General features: G+C 44.2%; 1 protein-coding gene and 2 long non-coding RNA genes across 3 annotated transcripts in view; 2 read left to right on the top strand and 1 right to left on the bottom strand.

Moving 5' to 3' along the window:
• Positions 1-1,871: 1,871 nt before the first annotated feature.
• Positions 1,872-14,474, top strand: LOC137860057 (uncharacterized). The gene is made up of 4 exons (XR_011098726.1): positions 1,872-2,031; positions 2,962-4,043; positions 4,244-4,562; positions 14,380-14,474. It is a non-coding gene; the product is annotated as an uncharacterized lncRNA (long non-coding RNA).
• Positions 10,406-17,944, bottom strand: LOC137860055 (uncharacterized). The gene is made up of 2 exons (XR_011098724.1): positions 17,806-17,944; positions 10,406-17,691 (listed from the first exon to the last, which is right to left on the bottom strand). It is a non-coding gene; the product is annotated as an uncharacterized lncRNA (long non-coding RNA).
• The window catches only part of ADAMTS5 (ADAM metallopeptidase with thrombospondin type 1 motif 5), a 47,333-nt gene continuing 44,282 nt past the window's right edge, over positions 17,685-20,735 (top strand). Inside the window, exon 1 of the mRNA XM_068689832.1 lies at positions 17,685-19,262. Coding sequence (XP_068545933.1) covers positions 18,360-19,262 — 903 coding nt within the window. The 5' untranslated portion in view covers positions 17,685-18,359. The remainder of the gene's footprint in view (positions 19,263-20,735) is intronic.

Consider the following 20,735-nt stretch of genomic DNA (forward strand, 5'->3'; position numbering starts at 1 on the left):
ATGGGTGATATATCAGAGTGGGACTTCCCTATTTCATCCTCTTTCTCTCCACCATTCTAAGTCACTTTCTGCTACAGCCTTGTTTTTCTCCATACTGTCAACATGGAACTCTCACATCTCCTGAATATTGTCTTAAAAGCAGCACAACTTTAAAACCTGCAAAGGTTCATTCCCAGCTCAAATATTAGGGAGCTATGAAAGAGTGATCACTGATGATGGAGAGAAGAGAGTTTCTTCTGGCAATTTGGGATTGCACTGAGCACCATAACCACTCACAGAGGTCCTCTGACATCCCTGCCTCTGCTGCAATAGCACTGAGCAGCCAGCAGCCAGAGCAACCCTTGGCAGCATAAATGCCCTTAGATATATCCAACCGAGAGACAAGGTTTATGTAGCTGCACAAGTTGGAAGAGTGCTGATGTTTCTATTATGGCATACTTTAAATGTTGGGAGTTATTGCAAGCGCGATCTATTTCTCTATATATGTGAATAGTAAATTAGTTGTTTGTATATGTCAGTCAAAAATAGGTGGCTGGCTAACAGAAGAGTTCCTGAGTTTTATGAGATCAATAAAACTTGTTGTTGCACAGAGCACTTGGCTTTCACTGGTAGCCTCTTACATCATCTTTAATCAGGTTTCTCTCTGCATCATTGTGTGGGAGGCAGTACGATGAGTTTGTTCGACAGCTGTTACAGAAAGTCCAATGTGAGCCCAGGCTTAATGGCCCACTGGAGTGAACAGGGCTTATGGATGAGCTTGAGTGCTTTGCTGAACCAGGGCCAGCATGGGTGACATTACCTCATCAAGGAGCCAGGCACCTGGTCTCACTTGCTTTGGAGACACTTCCATGGTATGAGGGGTTTTTTTGTGTGTGTGTTTTGTTTTGTTTGTTGTTTTCTTTTTTTTAATTTCCTTTTATGGGTTTTTGTTTTGTTTTGTTTTAATCAAGAATAAGCTCTCCAGAATGAAAATGTGTGATATCCCGTTGTATATGGAAAACTTCATAAATAAAAACAGATGCTTCTAATGCAGAGGCATTATAAAGGCATTTTTTTAGAAAACAAAAGTTAGAGACTCTTCATAACTCTCCTCCTTTTCTCGGATGATGAAATCATTGAGCACTGAGACCTGAGGTGGGAAGGCCCACTAACCAGTTCCTTCCTCTATAAAACAGACACTAAAAGGGAATTTGATCCAGATCCTCTCTTTTGCACATACCACCACACACCTTGGGTCTGAGCTCAAAACCACTGAGGTCAACTGGATGACTCCTCTGGAGTTCAGGGAATATTGTAGCTGGTGCAGACTTGGAAAATATCAAGGAGGCATTCCTGGTTTTGCTAAGGATGTGAGTTGCTCTCATTAATCATGACCTCAGAAGCAGACAATTGGTGCTACATTTAAAGTAAAAAAATTAGAGAAAACTAGAAAAGAAGCAATGGGCCCATTTATATTCACATTCTGTTTTTCACATCACCAAAATATAAAGCAAGGCCTAAGATGAAGAAAGATTTAGTACTTGCTTACTTCTAACACTGCTGTGACAACTGGTATTATAACTGGTATTATACCTTTTATTGTTTTTGTTTTTTGGTTTTGTTTTGGTTTGTTGTTGTTTGTTTTTTTTTTTTTTAAAAAAAAAAAAAAAAAGCTAAAATAAGACAACAGGGAAAAAAAGATCTTTACAAATAGAGCTCATGATCCCTCAGACAGCCTGCACAATGGGTGCCTCCTTTGCCCCTTGCTCCTGTAGGATGGATCCCCTCCAATTTCCCAGGTTGTTTGTTTTTCTTTAAAAAAAAAAAAAAAAAAAGGAAGAGAGGAAGGGAGGAAGGGAGGAAGGGAGGCCTGATTTTTGCAGCCGAATAAGGTTCTGAACAGGCTGATATATAACAATGCCATTATAACTGGGTTTGAGTTGATAGGTAGCAAGATGAATTCATTTACTGCATTATAATATAAAGCATAGTTCAAGTTGGAATGTAACAAGCTGCCTTCCCTTTTACCGAGGGAAAAACTTACATTTTGAGGTATATGAAAATTCTTCTTTTTAATGTTATATTACCATTAAAATTACCCTATTTAGCTGGATAAACACTGTTTTAGTTGAAACCCTGGCTTAGGTGAGTCAGTAAATATTTGTATGACTAACATCAGTAAAGGAAAAATTATGCAGGGCAAGTTTGCTTTTGTTTAGGCAAACAGAATTATAAAAATAAAATTGTGTCATGTAAAATTAATGCTTTGTAAAATCTTACTTTTTCAATTGCTGTTATTAGGCAAAGCTGTAGATTTGCCTGCATAGTCCTAACGTCAAATGCATGAAATAGCAGGACTCTTTTCAATATTATAGTGATAATATTAATAGGTTTTAGAAGCTTTTAAACGTAAGTAAGAAAACTGTGCTTGAAAATGGTTGGGTATTAAAGAGCTCATCTGTTCCAAGATTCAAGAACAAAGTGAATTAGAGGTGCAGGAGAAGATAAAATATGCTAGCTGAGGTCTTCTAGAAATAAAAAGACTAGCCTTTTCACAGGTTTTTCAAAATCTTCTGTGATTTGGAACAATAAATCCACATTAATGTTTTTTTCCAAAGTATGCCATTTCAATGGATTGCTGAATGTATTACTAAATTATGTGGTGTTTTCTAAAACCCCATACCCATTTCTCAGTGACTTTTAATGGCATGTAGGACTTCCAGAAAGGCCTCAGGCCTGGAATCTGGAATGTGAGCTTGGAAACCTGTGGAAAAGGTTTTGTTCAAACTTCCCAAAAGCTGTCCTATACATTATTTGCACACACTCCAGCTTACTGCAAATTTGAATGGTTTTGGTGTTTGGATGAGGTTCTGCCACATTCAACATATCCTGAAAAAGTCCAAGAACAAGGAAAAAAAATAATATATATATATAAATATATATATATGTTACAAATTCTGAAAGATTCCTCATTTCTCACAGCTTCGAGGCCCATCAGCGTGTCACGGTTCAGCCAGGATGTCCAACTGACACTACACTGGCCTGTCTTTCTTTTCTTTGTGCTTTGATCATCCATGAATCTGCAAGCCAGAAGGCCAAAGACCTGATCCCTTACATAATGAAACAACAAAAGGCAACACACAGAGCAGCGTGAAGTACTTGAAGGATTCAATCAGTGGTGAATGAGGAGACCAGAAGATCCTTAGAGGCATCAGCTTTGCCCCTTCACTGCTAGCAGGCAGCTGCGCTGTATCTGCCCGGGTGCTGCGGCAGGGGCTGTGCTGGGGAGCAGCATAGCACTTCCAGCTCCAGCACCTGCCGTGCCCGGGACTGCAGCCCAGCCTGCTCTCATTTCACAGCCCGTCAGCAGGTCTCAGAGGAAACAATTTATGGTAATGCGGGTCACTGTGTTCCCAGGTCAGGCTGATGTATTGGTCCTTGGCTACTTGCTGGGCTGACTTTTTGTTCCTGTTTAAATGAAAACACCTTTGCTGTTGGGCTTGCCTTGGCTCTAGTAGTTTGTTTCTTCAGCCCAGACTTTCTGTGTGACTCTGGCCACAATACCTGATGTTAAAATACCAACTCTTCTAATCTGCTTTGCTTGAAAAAGAGAGTAATGTGAACGTCCCTGTGGTGCAATGCCACACTGCAAGTGACTGCAAGAGTCTCAGATGCTGTGATAAAGGGGACCTTGGAGAAATAGATGCTGTTCAGGCTCCTTGCCTGGTGTCAGTCCCTTTATGGATAATTTCACCTGTTTTTAGCCTGATTACATGTTTATCTACTGAATCTGTGTAGCTTCCTGGTGTGACTATTTGGTGACCAGAGGAGTGGAGAAATTGGCAATAAAAGAGCATAGCTGTGATGGGGTATAAAAAGCTAGCTTTTGAATATGCTTGTTTACCAAGCATAGCACTAAAACCATAATGTCTACAGATTTTTATGTATATTCAAGAGGCAGTGGATATTTCAATACCACTGAGCTGTGGGCTTAGAGTTCTCCAGTTTCCAGACTAAAAGCTGCAGTCTCCGAAATCTATAGAAGCAGACGTTAGCCTTGCCAGGTACCAAATCTGTACTGATTTTTAATCAAAGAACTTCTGTTGGTGTCATGTTAAACAAAAACAAAACAAACAAAAAACAGCAATAACAACAGCAACAACTGTGGCCATTAAGCTAAGGACAACTTTGTTATTTGTGAAGGCTTTTTTTTTTTTTTTTTCAATTTGTTTTTATAATTGCGATTGGTCTCATTTAATTTTAGCTCCTGTTTCTCAACAAGAAGTCGCTCCTGCCTCATCCCTGTTCCCTCCCCAGCTCCATGACAGGGAAGGGCTTCCAGGCAAGCAAGAAATCAACCTGGAGGCAGCCACCAGCCCTTCCTAGCGGGACACAGCTGGAAGCAAACAGCCTCGTGGGCATGGGGAAAGGTGGAAAGAAGCCGCCAACCCACAGCCAGGGCAGCTGGAGGCCATGCTACCAATGCTGCCCAAGCAGAGGACACTGTGTCTGTGACTGAGACCAACAGGAATACTGAAACAGTACCTGTTAGTGACATATATCGAAAGTGCTGCTGGCTGGAGGTAAGGGAACTGGAAAGCACAAAGTGTAGCAAATGCACTGAAGGGTCACAAAAATCTCCCTGGCTTTTGGTGGGTTTTCGTCACTTGTTTATGGAGGCAAAGAGAGGCAAAAGAGGAGGGAAAGCAAATACAGGTTGAACATTCACAGTCACTAGATACTGCTAACAATCATTAAGCACAATCACCTGAGTCAGTAAAATACCAGTTGTCTCAGGCCCTGATTAAAATGCTACCTAACAGCCTTTTGGAATACACCCTTTTTACAGATGAGAGGTTTCATGAATTTTGGTTTTGGTTTTGGGTGAGTTTTTTCAAAGCTGTAGGCAGCATCAACATAATGTAAAAGACAGACATCCATAAATTTGACTTTTTGGGGAGGAAAAACAAAAAACAACTAAAAAAAAGGAGTTATTCTGTACAATTTTTAAGTGCAACAAAATTTTCATAATCATTCAGCAAACCTCTTGTAGAAAGACTTCCCACTACCACTTTCTTCCTGCTCCTGTAAAGATGTTGTGGAAAAAAAAAAAAAAAAATTGGAAATGATAGCTTTAAATTCCATTTTGGTAAAGTAAGTAGGCTGCCAATGACAAGGAACATTACCTAAAGTATCTTTCTGAGCCTCAAACAAAACAAAGACTATCTTATCTCCACATCAGTTTACATGCTGTAATCCAGAATGCTTCCATGTTTCATTTTGTTTGAAGTAAAAAAGGTTTTACAGGAATTTCCCTTATTATAAAATGACCTAATTAGTCCCAAAGTTTGTGTAAAAAAAAAAAAAAAAAAAAAAAGTGCAGTTGTGCAGTGAGACACGGTCATTCTTTGCTTTGTTTACCCATCTGTTTCTCTGCATTGGGAGTAAAGGGGGAATGTGGCAGAACTACTTAATGCAAATGGTACTGAGAATATGGAACAAGTTACCAATGCTGGGAGTTCATGAAGACCATACATATGTTCAAATTACCGGAGATTTGTTTCTCTGGTAGGGAGGATTGAGGGATGAAAACACAAAACCATGGGATTCAGCTAAACTAAACAAATGAATTGATACTGTATTTTGGAACGGATGCCTTTTTCCTGAAAAGATTTTGCCTTCCAAATGATTCAGGTGCAAACTTGTTGTCTGCAGAGACCGAGAGCCTTTGATATTGTTTCTGGGTGTGACATGTGACCTCAGGCTAGGGTTTTTTTGTTTTGTTTTGTTGTTGTTTTCCCTAAAGCAAGGCTTACCTTTCTTATCTGTAAAGTATGTGTACTAGGAAAGGAGTTCTACAAGCTTCAGTTGAGGACTGGATTTTGGCCAGGCATGAGTGGGTACAAAGGAAAGGAAAGATGGGTTGGGGGTGGGGTTTGGTAGGGAGCTGCTTGATCTTCCCAGGAGAGGCTGCTGGTTGCAAGCAGGTATTCTCTGAAGCTGGGTGTAGGCTGAGCACTGGGCAAGAGGAAGGGTTATGTCATATGCATAACAGAAAGTAAAGAAACACGTACTCCCTTACATGTTTTTCTTCTGAGGCAAAATTCTTCTGACATCCACGGAGGCAACATGCTCTATATCACCTGAGAACTGAGGTTTACCTACAAGGCATCATCTCAACCCAGATGATTGCAAGGACTTTGATATCTGCTCAAACACATAACTGAGCTAACATGTCTACAGGACTTCTAAATTAGAGCTGGCTCCTCTCCAGGCAGCTCGGAGCGTAAGCAAAGGAGCCTCAGGTCTGTCTGCGATGTCCGTACAGATGGATTCTCAGATAGGATGCTCTGAAGTGTTGCCTGTTGTGGTTACAGCTAGCATGTGGGTGGCTGAGCTCTCTGAATCACACATTGTAAAAACAGCAGTTTGACAGTCCCATTAACAATATAGATGTCTTTGGTTTCAGTATGAAAACCCTTCTTTTTGGAATTCCCCAGATCTGAGGAAAGGATTGAAGGAAAAAAAAAAAAAAAAATCTGATGCAGAACTTGAAAGGAATTCATGTCTTTCCCACAACATTTACTATTGGGAAACATTACTAACTTTTACTATAAGAGCTATTGACCAATAACTCTTCTAGCATTTCCCTGCTATCCCAGCAAAGTGTAAGTACAGAAGCTTAAGAGTGAGAGATTTGCTTTCTAACACTGAAAAATAAAATCATCTCCACCATGTGCAGCCAAATATATACGCCTACCTACTGCCTTCAAATCTGCAGAAACTCTGAAACTCGAAATAGTGGTTGAGCTTACTAAAATTCACCAGGCCATGTGAACATAGGGTGCCTACACCACAACATAATGAAAGCCATCAGAGCTCCAACTTCATGTGGCTTTCATGGACCAACAGTGTCTGCTTACTTTGTTTTGGAATTTTGCCTCTGCCCCATGCATGTCACTGCTTCAAGAGAAATATGTGAAGGAGTCACTTTGGGTTTGCAGAGCAGGAGCAGCAGGAACAATTGAGCTGAGTTGTTCTGGGTGCTTGTAAAAACAGGTTTAACCAAATGAGAGAGGAGAAAGGTCTACAGGGGCTATACAGCAGAGAACAGACAGTCTGATACACCACTGCCTTGCGTTTTTGTGCAGTCATTAATTTCCTCATGTGCAAAGTGGGAGCAAGACTCTGCTGCATCATAATTCCCTTGTCAGCTATAATGGGGACTACTCTGTATCACTGTTAATGAACATGCAGATTCAAAATAAATAAATAAATAAAATTGAATACAGGGCCTCAGCTTTGACTCCCTAAGGGGAATGGAAATGGAGAATACACTATATGCACAGTGATATGTGTTAAGTCTTTTTTATTGAGAATATGCAGATTTTCCTTCCCTCACCAAATGTCTTTCACCATAATCCTTAAAATATAACAGGAAGTGAGACAGCTATGTTGCCCTTCACTAGAAACGGGTCTGAGTTCAACTTATGAGTAGAGTTATGAGGTGAAGGTCACAATAAAGTGTAGGCAGACCTTCTGAGTAAGAGGAAAACATCTGCAATGAGAAGTTACCAAGAGGAGTTCTTCAGAAGATGCAGACAGGAAAAGACGGGTTTTTGTGTGTCTCTGAGATATACAGGAGGGAGGTGCTACTTGAGCTCTATAAGTAGAAGCATGTAAGTATGAGCAGACAAAACAGAGCTGGAGTGAGGTCACGTCTTTGTCAGTGCCACCCAGGAAGCATCACATTGCTCAGTGAGACCCCAGCAGCAATGTTCTAGACAGCAGCCATGGGCCTGAATCACAAACGCTCCAGCAGACAGAGGAAAAGAAAGTCACTGTAAGACAGACGGCTATTATTCAGCCTTATTACAGTGTAGTTGCTCAGTGTGGTTCATGTGGATTTGCCTACGCATAGAAAATATGCAGCAAATGTTGACTGTCGAAAACTGATAGACCTCAACATGTGATTGTAAAGAAGAGCTCATTATCAAGCCAGACTTTGCTGCTGCATACCAAAGACCATTATTCTTGGCACAACACAATTTTGTATTTTTATCAGTGACCTAGAAATAGGCATATAATCATAAAATAATTTCAGGAGGCAGTCTAAGCTTTAAAACAGGCTGGTCACTGACATGAATTTAGGATCCTGAAGAATAGCTACTTGGCAAAGCAATACATCTGGAAACAAAGAATGTAAGCCCTGACCTTAGAAGAGGAACTTGCTCTCCAGAGAAGCAGGGACTCTGAAGAAGCCCCACGAGGAAGAGCCTGTGGCAGCTAATAGCTAATGTGAGCTCCCAGTGTGATGCTCTGCCCAATGGGGTTACAGCAAGTCAAGCTGTATGTGTATTCTACACTGGCGTGAGCAGTGTCGCTTTATCCAGATGCAGTAGCTGCAGCTTAGAGAGGATTTGCTAAATTGAAGGAGGCTAAGAGAAGGAACCTGAGAATGACTGAAGTATTGAAAAATATGTTTGCATAGGCATAAGTTACTTACTGCATTATAGCCTCTCAAAGAAAAGGTTAGAGCAACATGGCCATTATTTGTAATTTTACAAACTAGGGAAAAAGTAGCAGATTCTTCAGAATGGCAGGCAAAAGTTTAATAAAGTGTAATGGCTGAGCACTGAAGCTAAATGAATTCTGACTAAAAGTCAGCCGCAACTTTTAAATGGTGTAGGTTAATAAGTGTGGGAACCCCAATGGCTGTCATCTCCTCCATGGAAATATTAAAATCATGTTTAGAAACTTTTTTTTAGAAATAATCTGTTCCAGCTAGGGAGAAAATCAGAGAAGTCCAGTGGCATCATTAGGCAGTGGGTCAAGTTGTGTATTTTGGGTGTAAGCATGTGACCCCTCTCAAACCCAACCATGTACACACACCCCTGCACATAGCCTGGAGGCTCAGCTTCCCAGCCACAGCAGAGGAAGAGGCTCAAGCACAACTACCCCTTAACACCCTCTTAACACCCTTCTGCCCTCTCACTGCCTAGGGCATAAGGCACTGACCACATTAGAAGGTGGAAAGGCTGACAACAGGAAAACTTAAAGTTGCCAAACAGAAACACAGTGCTAACTTTCATCCTTTCTTATGCAACAGCAGAGAGAACCTTGTGGTAGACCAGGTGATCACAGTGGTCTAGTTTCCTGTGTGAAAAAGTTGGGTTCTGGTTGGGAAGGATGGGAGAAGAAGGTTTGTTTTGTTTCTTACTGTGCTTTTTTTTATGTTTTCTTTTAAAACATGTCACCATATGGTTTCTGTGTTTTGAAGTAGCAAACTTCTGCTCTGTGCAAAGGAGAATGGCTTTACTACACAGGGGATGGGTGAGCTTTTATGAAGCATGGAAAATCATGCTGTTCATTGGCAAGGGCTTAAGTATACACATTTTTCAGTTCATACGGGAGAATATAAAACCCCGTAAACCTCAGGGAGGAAAGGAGGCTGCGTGGTGTGGTTATGATCTGGACCGTGACATGTGCATTTCAAAATGTCCTCATGGGAGAAAAAATATCTGAAAATATTACAGGCAGAGGAGCAGAGAAACAGAAGGGTTCAGAGAGATGGTAGGTAATTTAGGAACAAACTTTGAAGATATGATGAAATTTCTGTAACTCAGATTAAATAGGAGAACAGAAATTTTGGTTGATAGAGAGGTTTCTTGCCCTTGTCCTAATACCCATATTTTTATAATGTGTTGAGAGGTAAGCTGCCTCCGTGGGTGCCTGTCTTTTGCACACTGCTTTGTAGATCTATTCCAGGTCAGATGAGGTAGGAATGGCATTTTGTAGAATGATGCATACTGAAGGTATGGTTGTTGTCTAGTGGACCTGCTCTGATTTTTCTTTCACTGAACTTCATGGTACATGGATTTTGCTAGACTGGTTGCTCAGATCAACATAAGATCAAGCTATTCTTTGCTCTGCCCATAGGATATATCTGCTGGTAACTCCATTTGTTTATTTATCTGCAAATTTCTTTGCAACATAGCAGCTGAAGTTTGTCAAGACTTATATTTGACGACATTCTGAGTTTCCAGCAGAGTGGGAAATAATTTCCTGTGATACGTTACAGTATCATGTAATACAGCTCCATCGAGATTTGCCCACTCCTTTAACACCCCACCCCCCACTCCCCCTGGAGCAATGGTGAAAATGGAGTCATGATACTTAGGGATTTCCACCATTTCACTTCCTGAAATGGAAACCATAATGAAATACCATGCATGCTATAATACCATATGATCAGGAAAACTAGACAAAGTCTTCCATTGTACCAGTCTGGTTGTTACTAGAGAGGATCTGCCCACTTCAGTGTAACAGGATGTGCTGCATATTTTGTAGTTTTGCCCAGTGCTCCAACCCCTGTGGGCTAAACCTTTTCAACACAAGCAATAAAAGAAGAAAAAGATTGAGGCCCTTTTCTTCTACCACTTTTATTTTAGGGGGATATTAAATACAAAGAGTTTCACTCTCAGTGGAAATTGTCCAAGTGACTCCAGGATACTGTGTAATCATTAGGAACTGGAAAAACTCAAACTGCCTGTCTGTAGTGGCTTGGATAAGACCTGCTGGGTGCATTCCAGAAATGAATATTGCAGCTGTGATGAGACTTATGCTAGGTCTCTTCTTTTAGGGTGAATTGTACCCTTATGCCCAAGGCAGCATGAGTCTTATGCACCTCTTGAGAACCATTTAAGCCCTCAGAATAAGATTAACAAAGCATTTCCATGTTACATGGACCTCCTGGCCCTTTTGATGGAGGTGCATGTCTTACAGGATAAGTGCTAATCATTAAAATGTATGCTTTCCAGCATTAAAGATGGTAAAATATTTTCAAAAGACTACCTCCCTGTCTTACGTGTGTGTTCTCTTATCATTGTTTTGTTCAACGTCCTCGCCTGCAGAAGTGTCTAAAACATTTACAATTGGGAAGGAATATTGTGCATCATTTGGCTGATACTGCAGCCTGTTTTCATCCCTCTGATGCTCCTCAACAGTAGTAACAATGATTGTCTGCTTTAACGAGTATTGCGGGTGGAGGAGCAGGAGTACAGAATAGGAGGAGAATAAGTGGATTTATTTGAGTTATCTCTAATGCAGTTACGTGCCTTGTATGCCCATTGAAGCATACCTTCTGGTTTAGTTTCATCCCAAATGGATCCCATTTGTGTGCTCGATGACCTCTACCTAAGGCACACCAGAGCAGAGGAAACAGAAATGACTGGGAGAGTCACTCCAAAAGCACATTCATGACCGTCCCACAGATGTGCCCTGTGCACACCCATGAGCCTTCTGAGACAAAGGACAAGACAAAGAAGTGTTCACAAAAAGTTTCCAACCGTAGGTTGCTGTTACAGACATTTCCGTAGGAAAGGAAGTAAGCTCTCAAACTCTCCCTTTCATGGAAGAGGTTGTATTTTGAGTGAGGGCAAGTAACAGGGAGATCTGTGCCAGGCAGTGGTGCCACCTGACAGTGCTCCCCCCTGCCTTCTGCTTCAGAGGACCTGCAAAATTCTCTCTCCTCGAGTTCAAGGGCAACTGGGATTCAGATGGAAAAATCTGTGTGCACGGCAACCAGAACTTGATATCTTAAGTGGTGCTGTGTGTGTATTAATGCCAGGTGAGATCTGGCAATTGAATGTTTGTTTTAAATGTCTCTTTAATCACTCTTTCAGTTTTAACTTTGAAGTCTAGGGAAGTACATTTTCTGGTTTATGCCTCCAATGACATGGAAAAAGATATTCCACCTACAGTACTGGAATATCATTTATGGATGTGTAAATTCATAAAGCTATGCCTCTAACAGTTTGCCCACATGGAACTATCCCAATTTGTATTAACTGAGAACTACTTATGTGTTTTTTTTATTATTATTATTATATTTAATTAAAAAAAAAAAAAAAAGCATTTATTTTGTTGTAATTGCCCCAGTATTTCAGATCCAGCTATTTATTTCAGGATATATGCAAGAACATATACCCAGCCTATGTGCAAAAAAAAAGAATGAAGATTTGGGTAGAGGGGAGGAGAACAGGTTATTTGCCTGCTAAATCTGTACTGAATTGTTTTTTGTTTAGACATGGCTCGTTACAGCAGGGAGGACAGAGAGAAGCTGAATATACAAATCTTTGGAAAAATGTTTAAAGAAATAACCATAAAAAGGGGTAAGGTTTGGAGGGGTACAAGTATACTTGGATTTATTTAAGTTCTGTTTTTCTACTACAGATGTTCTGCTAACTAGAGCAGAGATGTTCAGAGGCCACATACTGGCTATAAAATTCTAGGACTGAGATTAATTAAATGTCTGCTGCTCTTCATACAAACTAGACTCCAGAGTTTTTCAGGCCTTCTAGTCTTCTGAAAGAACAGCTGTAGAATACATCATGTGCATATCTTGCACTCCTAAAAGGTATTTTTATAACAAGTGTCATTTTTTATAAGTTTAACATCTTACCCTTCCTCTGATTATGTTGCTGCTGTTCAGAAAAAAAATAATAATAATAATAAGGATAAGTGTTTTATACTTACTACACTAACATCTGATACTTCCTGCAGAACACTACCTCCACCCAACATGTGTTTTTAAACAAAATTTGTAGTAGGTTCAGTGGTCACAATTATTCATTTATGTTATGGTTTATGTGAGTTCATTTCTTGCATCAGTTGTGGAAAGGTGAGGAACTGAATTCCAGTCTTTTCTCTAGGTCAATACCTAGGAAATATGATTTGTCATTTGCGCCTTCTTTTCCTCCTGACTGGACAATGTCATACATGTAGCTTCTTTCGATCAGTAAACACATCCCTCCTCCAGATAGTGCTGTGCAGGCAAGAGACATATTTTTATTATGTGATACATTTTTATATATGATTAATCTTACAAAAATCTCACTAGCTTTTTCTTTTCCTCCCTATAAGTGGATACCTTAATAATTTGACTTCTGGCCAGGCCTCAGACAATTTCCTTTTTTAATTTGATATGGTACCCACGAATTCACAATATTCTTGTGTTGTTACACTAAAACAATACAGCTATTTAAGCTGTGCCCAACCCAGCTTCAACACTGCACCCCTTAAGGCTGCCTCCTTAGCCCTTATAGAAAAATGGAGCTGATGTCAAATGTAAAATTTTCAGCCTGCTGGAACTGTTATATACTTGATACATTACTTACACATGCCACTTATAAAAACATAAACCCCAAGCCAAAGGCGTCTCCTTTGCTCCCACATGGCTCTAGTTGAAGAAGATGTCATTGACCATAAAGAAGCAAGTAAAACATTTTGCCTTAAAGCTACAGTGCTTCACACCCAAAACACTTACACTTTTTACCAAACACAACTACTTTAAGCTCATAGTTTTCTTGTAACTGAAGACATTTTTATTGTAAAAGTGGCCAGTTACAGCAGCCACAGCTGCTGGTCATGTGCAGTGGTGGCTTGTCAGAGGTACAAATGTCATTCAGGAGTTCACACACCTAGGAACACCAGTCGGTGTGTTTTCATAATGAAAATATTTTCTAATTGTTTGAGTTTTCTGAAGTTAAAGGCTGAATTTTCATTACTAGACCTTTAAATAAATAATTTAGGGTCTACAAAAACTTCAGCCTGGTCTCCATAGAAATGACAACCACATACAGAGGAAATGCCAGCCCTGAAATGAGACAATGTGCAGCCAAGAGCAAACTTCTCACTACTGTCTTTGCCACGTGCAATATGAGAAAGAGGAAGAAGTTTGCTCAGTCTCCAGAAGCACTCAGTTCCCGACTCATCTGGTAAGACTGGTGGGAAGGTACACCAGTAATGGTGATGTTGGCTTATTTATCAACCACAATCCTACTTCAATATCAAAAAGCATGAGTTAGACTCAGTCAAAACAACTACCAGGAGGTCTCCGTCCTGAATGGGTTTCCAAAAACATTTAAGCCACTTAAAGACGCGTAGTCCAAATAAGGGACAACTTAGACTATGCCGTTTTCCTAGGATAAGAGTCAAAAGCTGTATAGCTTATTCCAAATACCGATATATCTAGACATTTCCAGAACATTAACCAAAAATATACATTTTTGAAACTTCTTTGCAAAATGACTTATAATGAGTATTTTATTTAATAATGAGCAGTTTAGAAATAAATGTCTTCAGTGGTTTTAATGCATCACCATAGGAAATCTTTAAAATGAATAAACTTGACCATTATAATCATAATGTTTGGATTGCTAAAACTGCTGACAAGACCAATAAACCATGGTGAATTTGAAAGGTGGTTAAGTATCACTGATAGATAAAGACTTGTGGGTGATAAAGACTGGAACAGCTTCCTGTCACATGTGAGCTTGATCCTGATGATATGCATATTTAAAATGTCCTGTAAAGTAAACAGAGGCTTTCTATTTTCAGGAGAGACAAAGCTGCCCCATGTTAGGAAGCATGTTGCTGCAGGTAGATGCTTGGATTGGAACTTGCCAAAACCTGGGTCCAGTTCCCACCATCAGGTTTGTGTAGATCAAAGTTTATCAAATGTTGCATGCTTTATATTACTTTAGAACATATTGAGCGGGGGATTTTCTTGTGTTTGATTCAGTCTTCATATAGTTTTATAGAAAACAACAATAAAAAGCTATTATCTCCCATATCGATTCATCTGTGCAATTACAGGCATTCTTAACACCTAAACAACAAAACCTGAAGAAAAATTAATTCCCTAGAAGAAAGAGTTAAGCATAATTAAGAATTAAATTTAATGGACAAATCCAAAGGCTGAAATGCAGCCTTAATGAAAGCAGTTTGCAGACTCAAGAGGACTGCATCTTTTTACATCAGGATTGAATTTGGTCCAAAGTGCACAAAACTTAAGTTGTGCCTTAAAGCTAACTGAGGATTTGTGGCTCTCTATCTCTCAGTTAGAAAAGGTCAGTTTTGTGATTTCCAGGTCAGAACTTTTTGACAAGGATTTATTGCCATCTACAAATTGCGACATGCTAACATGCTTTCTTGTTTAAAGGGTATGCTGTAACTGTAAAAAGGGTCTAAGAGGGCAAAACTGGGAGGAAAAAGAAGACAACTCGTTTAAGTGATTTATCCTTCAACTTCAAGAGTCTCAGACTAGAAGAGGCTTCCTCATGTTATATGAGGCATGATTGACCTATCTTTCCACTGTTGCACTGATGAGTTATTACAGTTTCGAAATGTAAATAGGAAATACTTCATAATCTATGGGGTAATCTGCATGGGTTAATTTGTATCTTCCTGGAAAACCTAGATCCTTGCCTGGCAAAATAGGATGTTGTGGAAAGTTGGGAAAGTTGGGAAATCAACACAGCAGACAAGCAATGAGATGCACCATTTAATTACCATTAACTCATCTAAGCATTTCTCTTTTTCCTAGGCTAACTACAACTGTCCAACTAGCTTGACAGTTGGAATTATGCTGTAGCATGGGAGAACATTACAGTGGCCTCTTGTGTGCTATATGCCTATTCATGAACAAACTAACAGTTTTTTAATGAGAGTTTCTGAGGTTGTTATCCAAACTACATTCCGTATCACAGATCTCATCTTTAGCACCTCTCCCAGAGGTATTGGGGAGTTTGGACCTAAACATATATGTGAATCCAGGACTTGATCAGGTCCCACTGAAGTTAATAAAAATTTTGGTGTTGCTGAACACTAGGCTTAAATGAAAACTAAAAGTCATCCAAGAAAAAGTGGAAGACAAATTACAGGTTCTTCTTTTAATCAAAACATGTCTTATTCTTCTCTGTCTTTGCCTCCCTTTAGAGCAAGAGAGAGAGGGAGAATAAAAAGGAGAAGAGAAGAGAAGAGAAGAGAAGAGAAGAGAAGAGAAGAGAAGAGAAGAGAAGAGAAGAGAAGAGAAGAGAAGAGAAGAGAAGAGAAGAGAAGAGAAGAGAAGAGAGAGAAGAGAAGAGAAGAGAAGAGAAGAGAAGAGAAGAGAAGAGAAAGAGAAGAGAAGAGAAGAGAAGAGAAGAGAAAAAATAACTTTATAACTTTTTAAAAATAACTGAGAAAATGTTTAAATTTGAAAAATGTTGAGTAGCCTTGGATAATGCCCAAAAAATGTCATGTGACCTTCCTGATATATAACTCAGTTTTGGAATTTACTGACTCCAGTCAAGAACTTTGGTGATGGCAAAATGCTGAAATGTAGAAAAAGAAGTACCAGGAGTCTGAGAAATGAACTTTTGTTTGCAGGTATCACTGTTTCCAGAAGGAAAAAAAAAATGCGAAAAGAAAAAAAGAACACCTGCAAAACTCTGGTGCATTAAATATTTCATAAGCATAACCCCAGGGTGATCTAATTAAAGATTGGGTGTATGTTAATGTAATCTTTTACCCGGGAAAATTATTTTTTGAATCGTTCGTGGCACCAGTTAACCTGTTCTTTGCAGGCTCTGGAGGTAGAGCACCGGTGTGCCACCTCGAGCATCCCACCGCCACGGGCCTGGCCCCGCACACATCAGCCCCTTGCAGCCGGAGCTGTCGGGGCGGGGGGCTGATTGCAAGCTCGGGCGAGGCTGGGAAGCTGCCTCCCTCTTGGAGTCCCGCAGCTACGGAGCACCTGCTCCCGGCACCCGGCTCGAGCACAGCGGGAGCCGAGAGCATCCTTGTGCCTGCCGGGAGACGGAGGCACGAAGGGGCACCGGCTGCTGGAGGGGCACCTCGGCGGGGGTCGTGCGCTCAGGTCGCTGTCCTGAGCGAGCCGCTGCCCGTCTGCTCTGCCTAGGGGCAGTGCCAGCGTGGGCAGGACAGATGAAAAAGTCAGCCCTGACATCTGCCCTTTGTGCTGTCCTGTCGGAGCGCGGAGCTGGGGAAAAGGGGGCAGGGGGGCACGGCGCGAGTGGACGCGTGTGTCAGCCCGCGGGGGATGATCTAAGCATCTGAAGTCATCTGTAAGGTCAAAGCGAGCGCTAACTCTTCCCCGCCCTCTCTCCTCCTCGGGGCTCGGGGAAATCACGGTCTGCCCAAACTAGATGACAGCTTGCCGGGACTTAATGACAGCCTGGGCGCAGGGCGAGCCGCGGCCGCGGAGACAAAGGAAGGGGAGGACGACGCTCGGCGCTGCCGCTGGCCCCGGCAAGGTGCGGGGGCAGGGGACGAGCCCGGGGGGACAGCCCCGAGACGGTGGGAGCCCGCGGGACCCCCCGGACGGCTCCGGCCGCTTCCCGGCCCCCCGGCAGCCGGGGGCGAGGCTGCCTCAGCCCTCCCCCCGAGGCTCCGGATGAGCGGCAGCGCCGGGAGGTAAGCACGGCCCGAGCGCCCCCGGCCAGTTGTGAAATATCAAACCGGCGGGCGCCGTTGCGGCTTTAAAGCGATTCAAAGGAAATCTGGTGTTTTCCGTGCACAAACATTTCGTCCGGCCGCTCACTCCTGCCCTCCCCGGCTTCCTCCCTCTCGCTCGTTCCCCTGCCGCCCTCTCCCTCGCTCTCTCTTCTCCCTCCTCTCTCCCCCCACCGCGCCCCCCCCCCCCCCCCCCCCGCCTTTCCCCCTCCCCTCAAGTTTCTCTCCCTCTGTCTGATTAAATGAGAAGGAAGTGTGGGAGTGGTGGTTTTGAAGCTCTCCCTTTAAGAGGCAGCCTGCAGTGACGAATTGTTGAAATTGCCATTGCAGGATGGCATTCCGCTATAAATTCATTGTTCCACCTCCTCTCATCTTCACATTTCTCTCCCTTCTCCTCTTGTTCACATCGGCAGACTGGGGATAACAACAACAACAGAAAAAGATAAAGGGAGGGGGCTCGCACAAAAATCCGGGACGTTTTCTGCTTCTTCGGCTTTTTTTTTTCCTCCTTTTTAACCATCATCTCACCGGAGACGATCGAGACGGCTTTTGGTGCCTGATTTTCTTCTCTCCCCTTCTCCTCCTTCTCTTCAAAACAAAAGGGGGCAAAGGAAAGAAAGGGAGCCACCGGAGCCCGAGAAAGTGCCGAGTCGCGGCAGACCTGCCCCCTGCCCCTGCCGCTGCTGCTGCTGCTGCTGATGGTGATGATCCAGTGACTACAGCGGAGAAGTGCAAGAGGAGTGGGAAGTGCTCAAACTTCTCCGCTTGCCGGCTCCGAGCCTCCTCTCCTCCTTTTCCTCTCCCCCCCAACCCCCCCTCCGCCTGCCCAGCAGCAGCGATTTGGGATTTTCGCCTCTCTCTCTCCTTCCATGTGCTCCCGGCTCTTCCCTGCAGAGAAACACAAAGTTCACACGCGAGCGGCTTTTGTTGACATCCTTACCTCTCCCACCCACACTTGACTCGCGCTCGGGAGGGACAACTCGCCTCTTCTCTCTCTCTCCTCTCCCTCTCCCCCTCTCCCTCCTTCTCCCCCCGTTCCTGTTATCGCCACCGCTGCTCGCTCCGCCGCCGCCGAGCCAGGCATGCTGCGGGGGCTGCTCTCCCTGCTGCTGGCCGCCCAGCTGCACCTCGCCGCGACCCAGCCGCCGGCACCTGCCGCCGGAGCCCGGCCGCCGCCGCCGCCTCCCCCGTCCCGTCGCGGCCCTCCCCCGGGGCCGCCCCGCGGGGCCAACGGCGTCGTGCAGCGCCTCGACCCGACCTACGCGGGGGGCGGCAGGGCGGGCTACGTCCTCTACGCCGGCGGCCGCCGCTTCCTCCTCGACCTGGAGCGCGACGAGGCGCTGGGGGCTCGGGACGGGACCCCGGCTCGCTGTTCCTACCGCGGCACGGTGGACGGCAGCCCCCGCTCCCTCGCCGTCTTCAACCTCTGCGGCGGCCTCGACGGCTACTTCGCCGTGGGGCGCGCCCGCTACACCGTGAAGCCGGCGCGGCGCGGCGGGGAGGCGGCCGGCATCTACGGGGAGAGCCCGGCCCGCGTCCCCCACCTCTTCCGCAGGGACCGCTTCAGCTTCCAGGCGCTGCCCGCCCGCCACAGCTGCGGGACCCGCGACGCGGTGGCGGTCGAGGGGGCGGCGGGGGGCGGCCGGAGGCGGCGGCGGCGCCGCTCCGTCTCCCGGGCCCGGCAGGTGGAGCTGCTGCTGGTGGCCGACGCCTCGATGGCGCGCAAGTACGGCAAGGGGCTGCAGCACTACCTGCTCACCTTGGCCTCCATCGCCTCCCGGCTGTACGCGCACGCCAGCCTGGAGAACCACGTGCGGCTGGCCGTGGTGAAGGTGGTGGTCCTGGGCGAGAAGGAGAAGGGGCTGGAGGTCAACCGGAACGCTGCCACCACCCTCAAGAACTTCTGCAAGTGGCAGCACCAGCACAACCGCCTCGACGACGACCACGACGAGCACTACGATGCCGCCATCCTCTTCACACGCGAGGTAGGTGAACCTCAACAGCACGACACCGCCAACGGGGCACCTGACGGCCGCTCACCATCCCGCAGGCATCCTGGGATGCGCACAACAGGGACACCCTGGCAGTCCTTGGGCTCTCCCATGTTTGAGGGCTGCCTTGGAGCCACAACGCTGTGCCACACCTGGTGATTGCCCTCTCACTCATGACCTTGGCTTTTGTTTGGGTTGTGCTGCATCTCTTCCAGGGACCAGCACACAAGTGCACTGCCACCAGGGATGGATGAAGTGGGGCCGGAAACCTGGCACGTTGAGGCCGTGCCTGTGCGTGTGCCCTCCCCTGCAAGGTTGTCCCACCGCGGGTCAGTGGTTGTCCACATCGGTGTGGTGCTGGGACTTCTGCCAGGCTGGGGAGGTGGGAACTTGTCTGATCAGGGGGCTCAGCTGGCGCCATCCAACATATCCCCTCTTGAGAGATGACGCTGTGTCCTTCCCTAGCAGGCTTTTCACACCCTCTCTCTGGGGGATGGTATGTTCAAGGGGCTGGTGGCACTCCCTACCCTTTGTCAGTCCCCACATGAACCTATTCTGCTGTTAACAAAACTGGTGCAGAACACCTTAAAAGTACATGTGACTTCCTCGCTGAGTGGGTCGACACGCTATTTCCAGCATGAAAGGGTAGCTCCGCTGCAGTGGAAGCCAGCAGCGCTTGTGGTTCGAGGCTGGGACGTAAATGCAAACCGCAGGTAAACAGAGCTGGAGAAGTCAAGTGAGTTGGGCTGCTGGTGAGGGGATGCAGCCTCTTTCCTGTTCCTCAAGTGAGAAGCGGCTGTCCTGAGCAGCTGAGGGTCACATCCTACCAGTCACCCACGCGGAGCTGTGCCTCACTCCCTGCCCAGTTGCTAATTAGTTGCATTGCCAGAGGTCGTTAAGGGACATTGCTGTAGTAGACATGTGGTAGAGTTTATGCAATGAAGTTCTTCTGTAAGAATATTCCCTCAGCGGTCTGGGTTTGGTGTTTTCTTTTTTTATTTTTTTCTTCCCCAAGTACGAAAAAAATAACTGCATGACTTTCCGTTAGTTCGAGTTCTCCTGCTTTTCTACATCACAGGAGCCTGCCAAAAAGGATGCCTTGGATGGTTTGTGGAAGGAGTTGCTCCAGAAGTGGGGGAAAAAAAAGTGCCTGGCTTGCTTTTATAGCTGTAAATAGTTGAAACATTAGGTTCTGTGTCAGTCAGGCATCACTTGTGCAACAGGAGCCTTTTTTTGGCAGTTCAAAACACATCAGTCCAATTTGCAAGCTTTCTTTTTTTTTTTTTATCATTACAATCTGAATTAAAGCAGGCTACCTAGGATGGGTCATACCGTTCTTATTTTTTGCTATAAACATCCTTTCTAATGGGTTATTAATTAACCTTGGGCCAGAATCCATCACTCTTTCACTAAGGGGTGTGTTTCCCTGCCAGTATTCCCATTTATTTCCCTGGGTTTTCTTGTGAT

The sequence above is a fragment of the Anas acuta genome, chromosome 1 (genome assembly GCF_963932015.1).
Source record: "Anas acuta chromosome 1, bAnaAcu1.1, whole genome shotgun sequence".
In the NCBI taxonomy this organism is placed as follows: domain Eukaryota; kingdom Metazoa; phylum Chordata; class Aves; order Anseriformes; family Anatidae; genus Anas; species Anas acuta.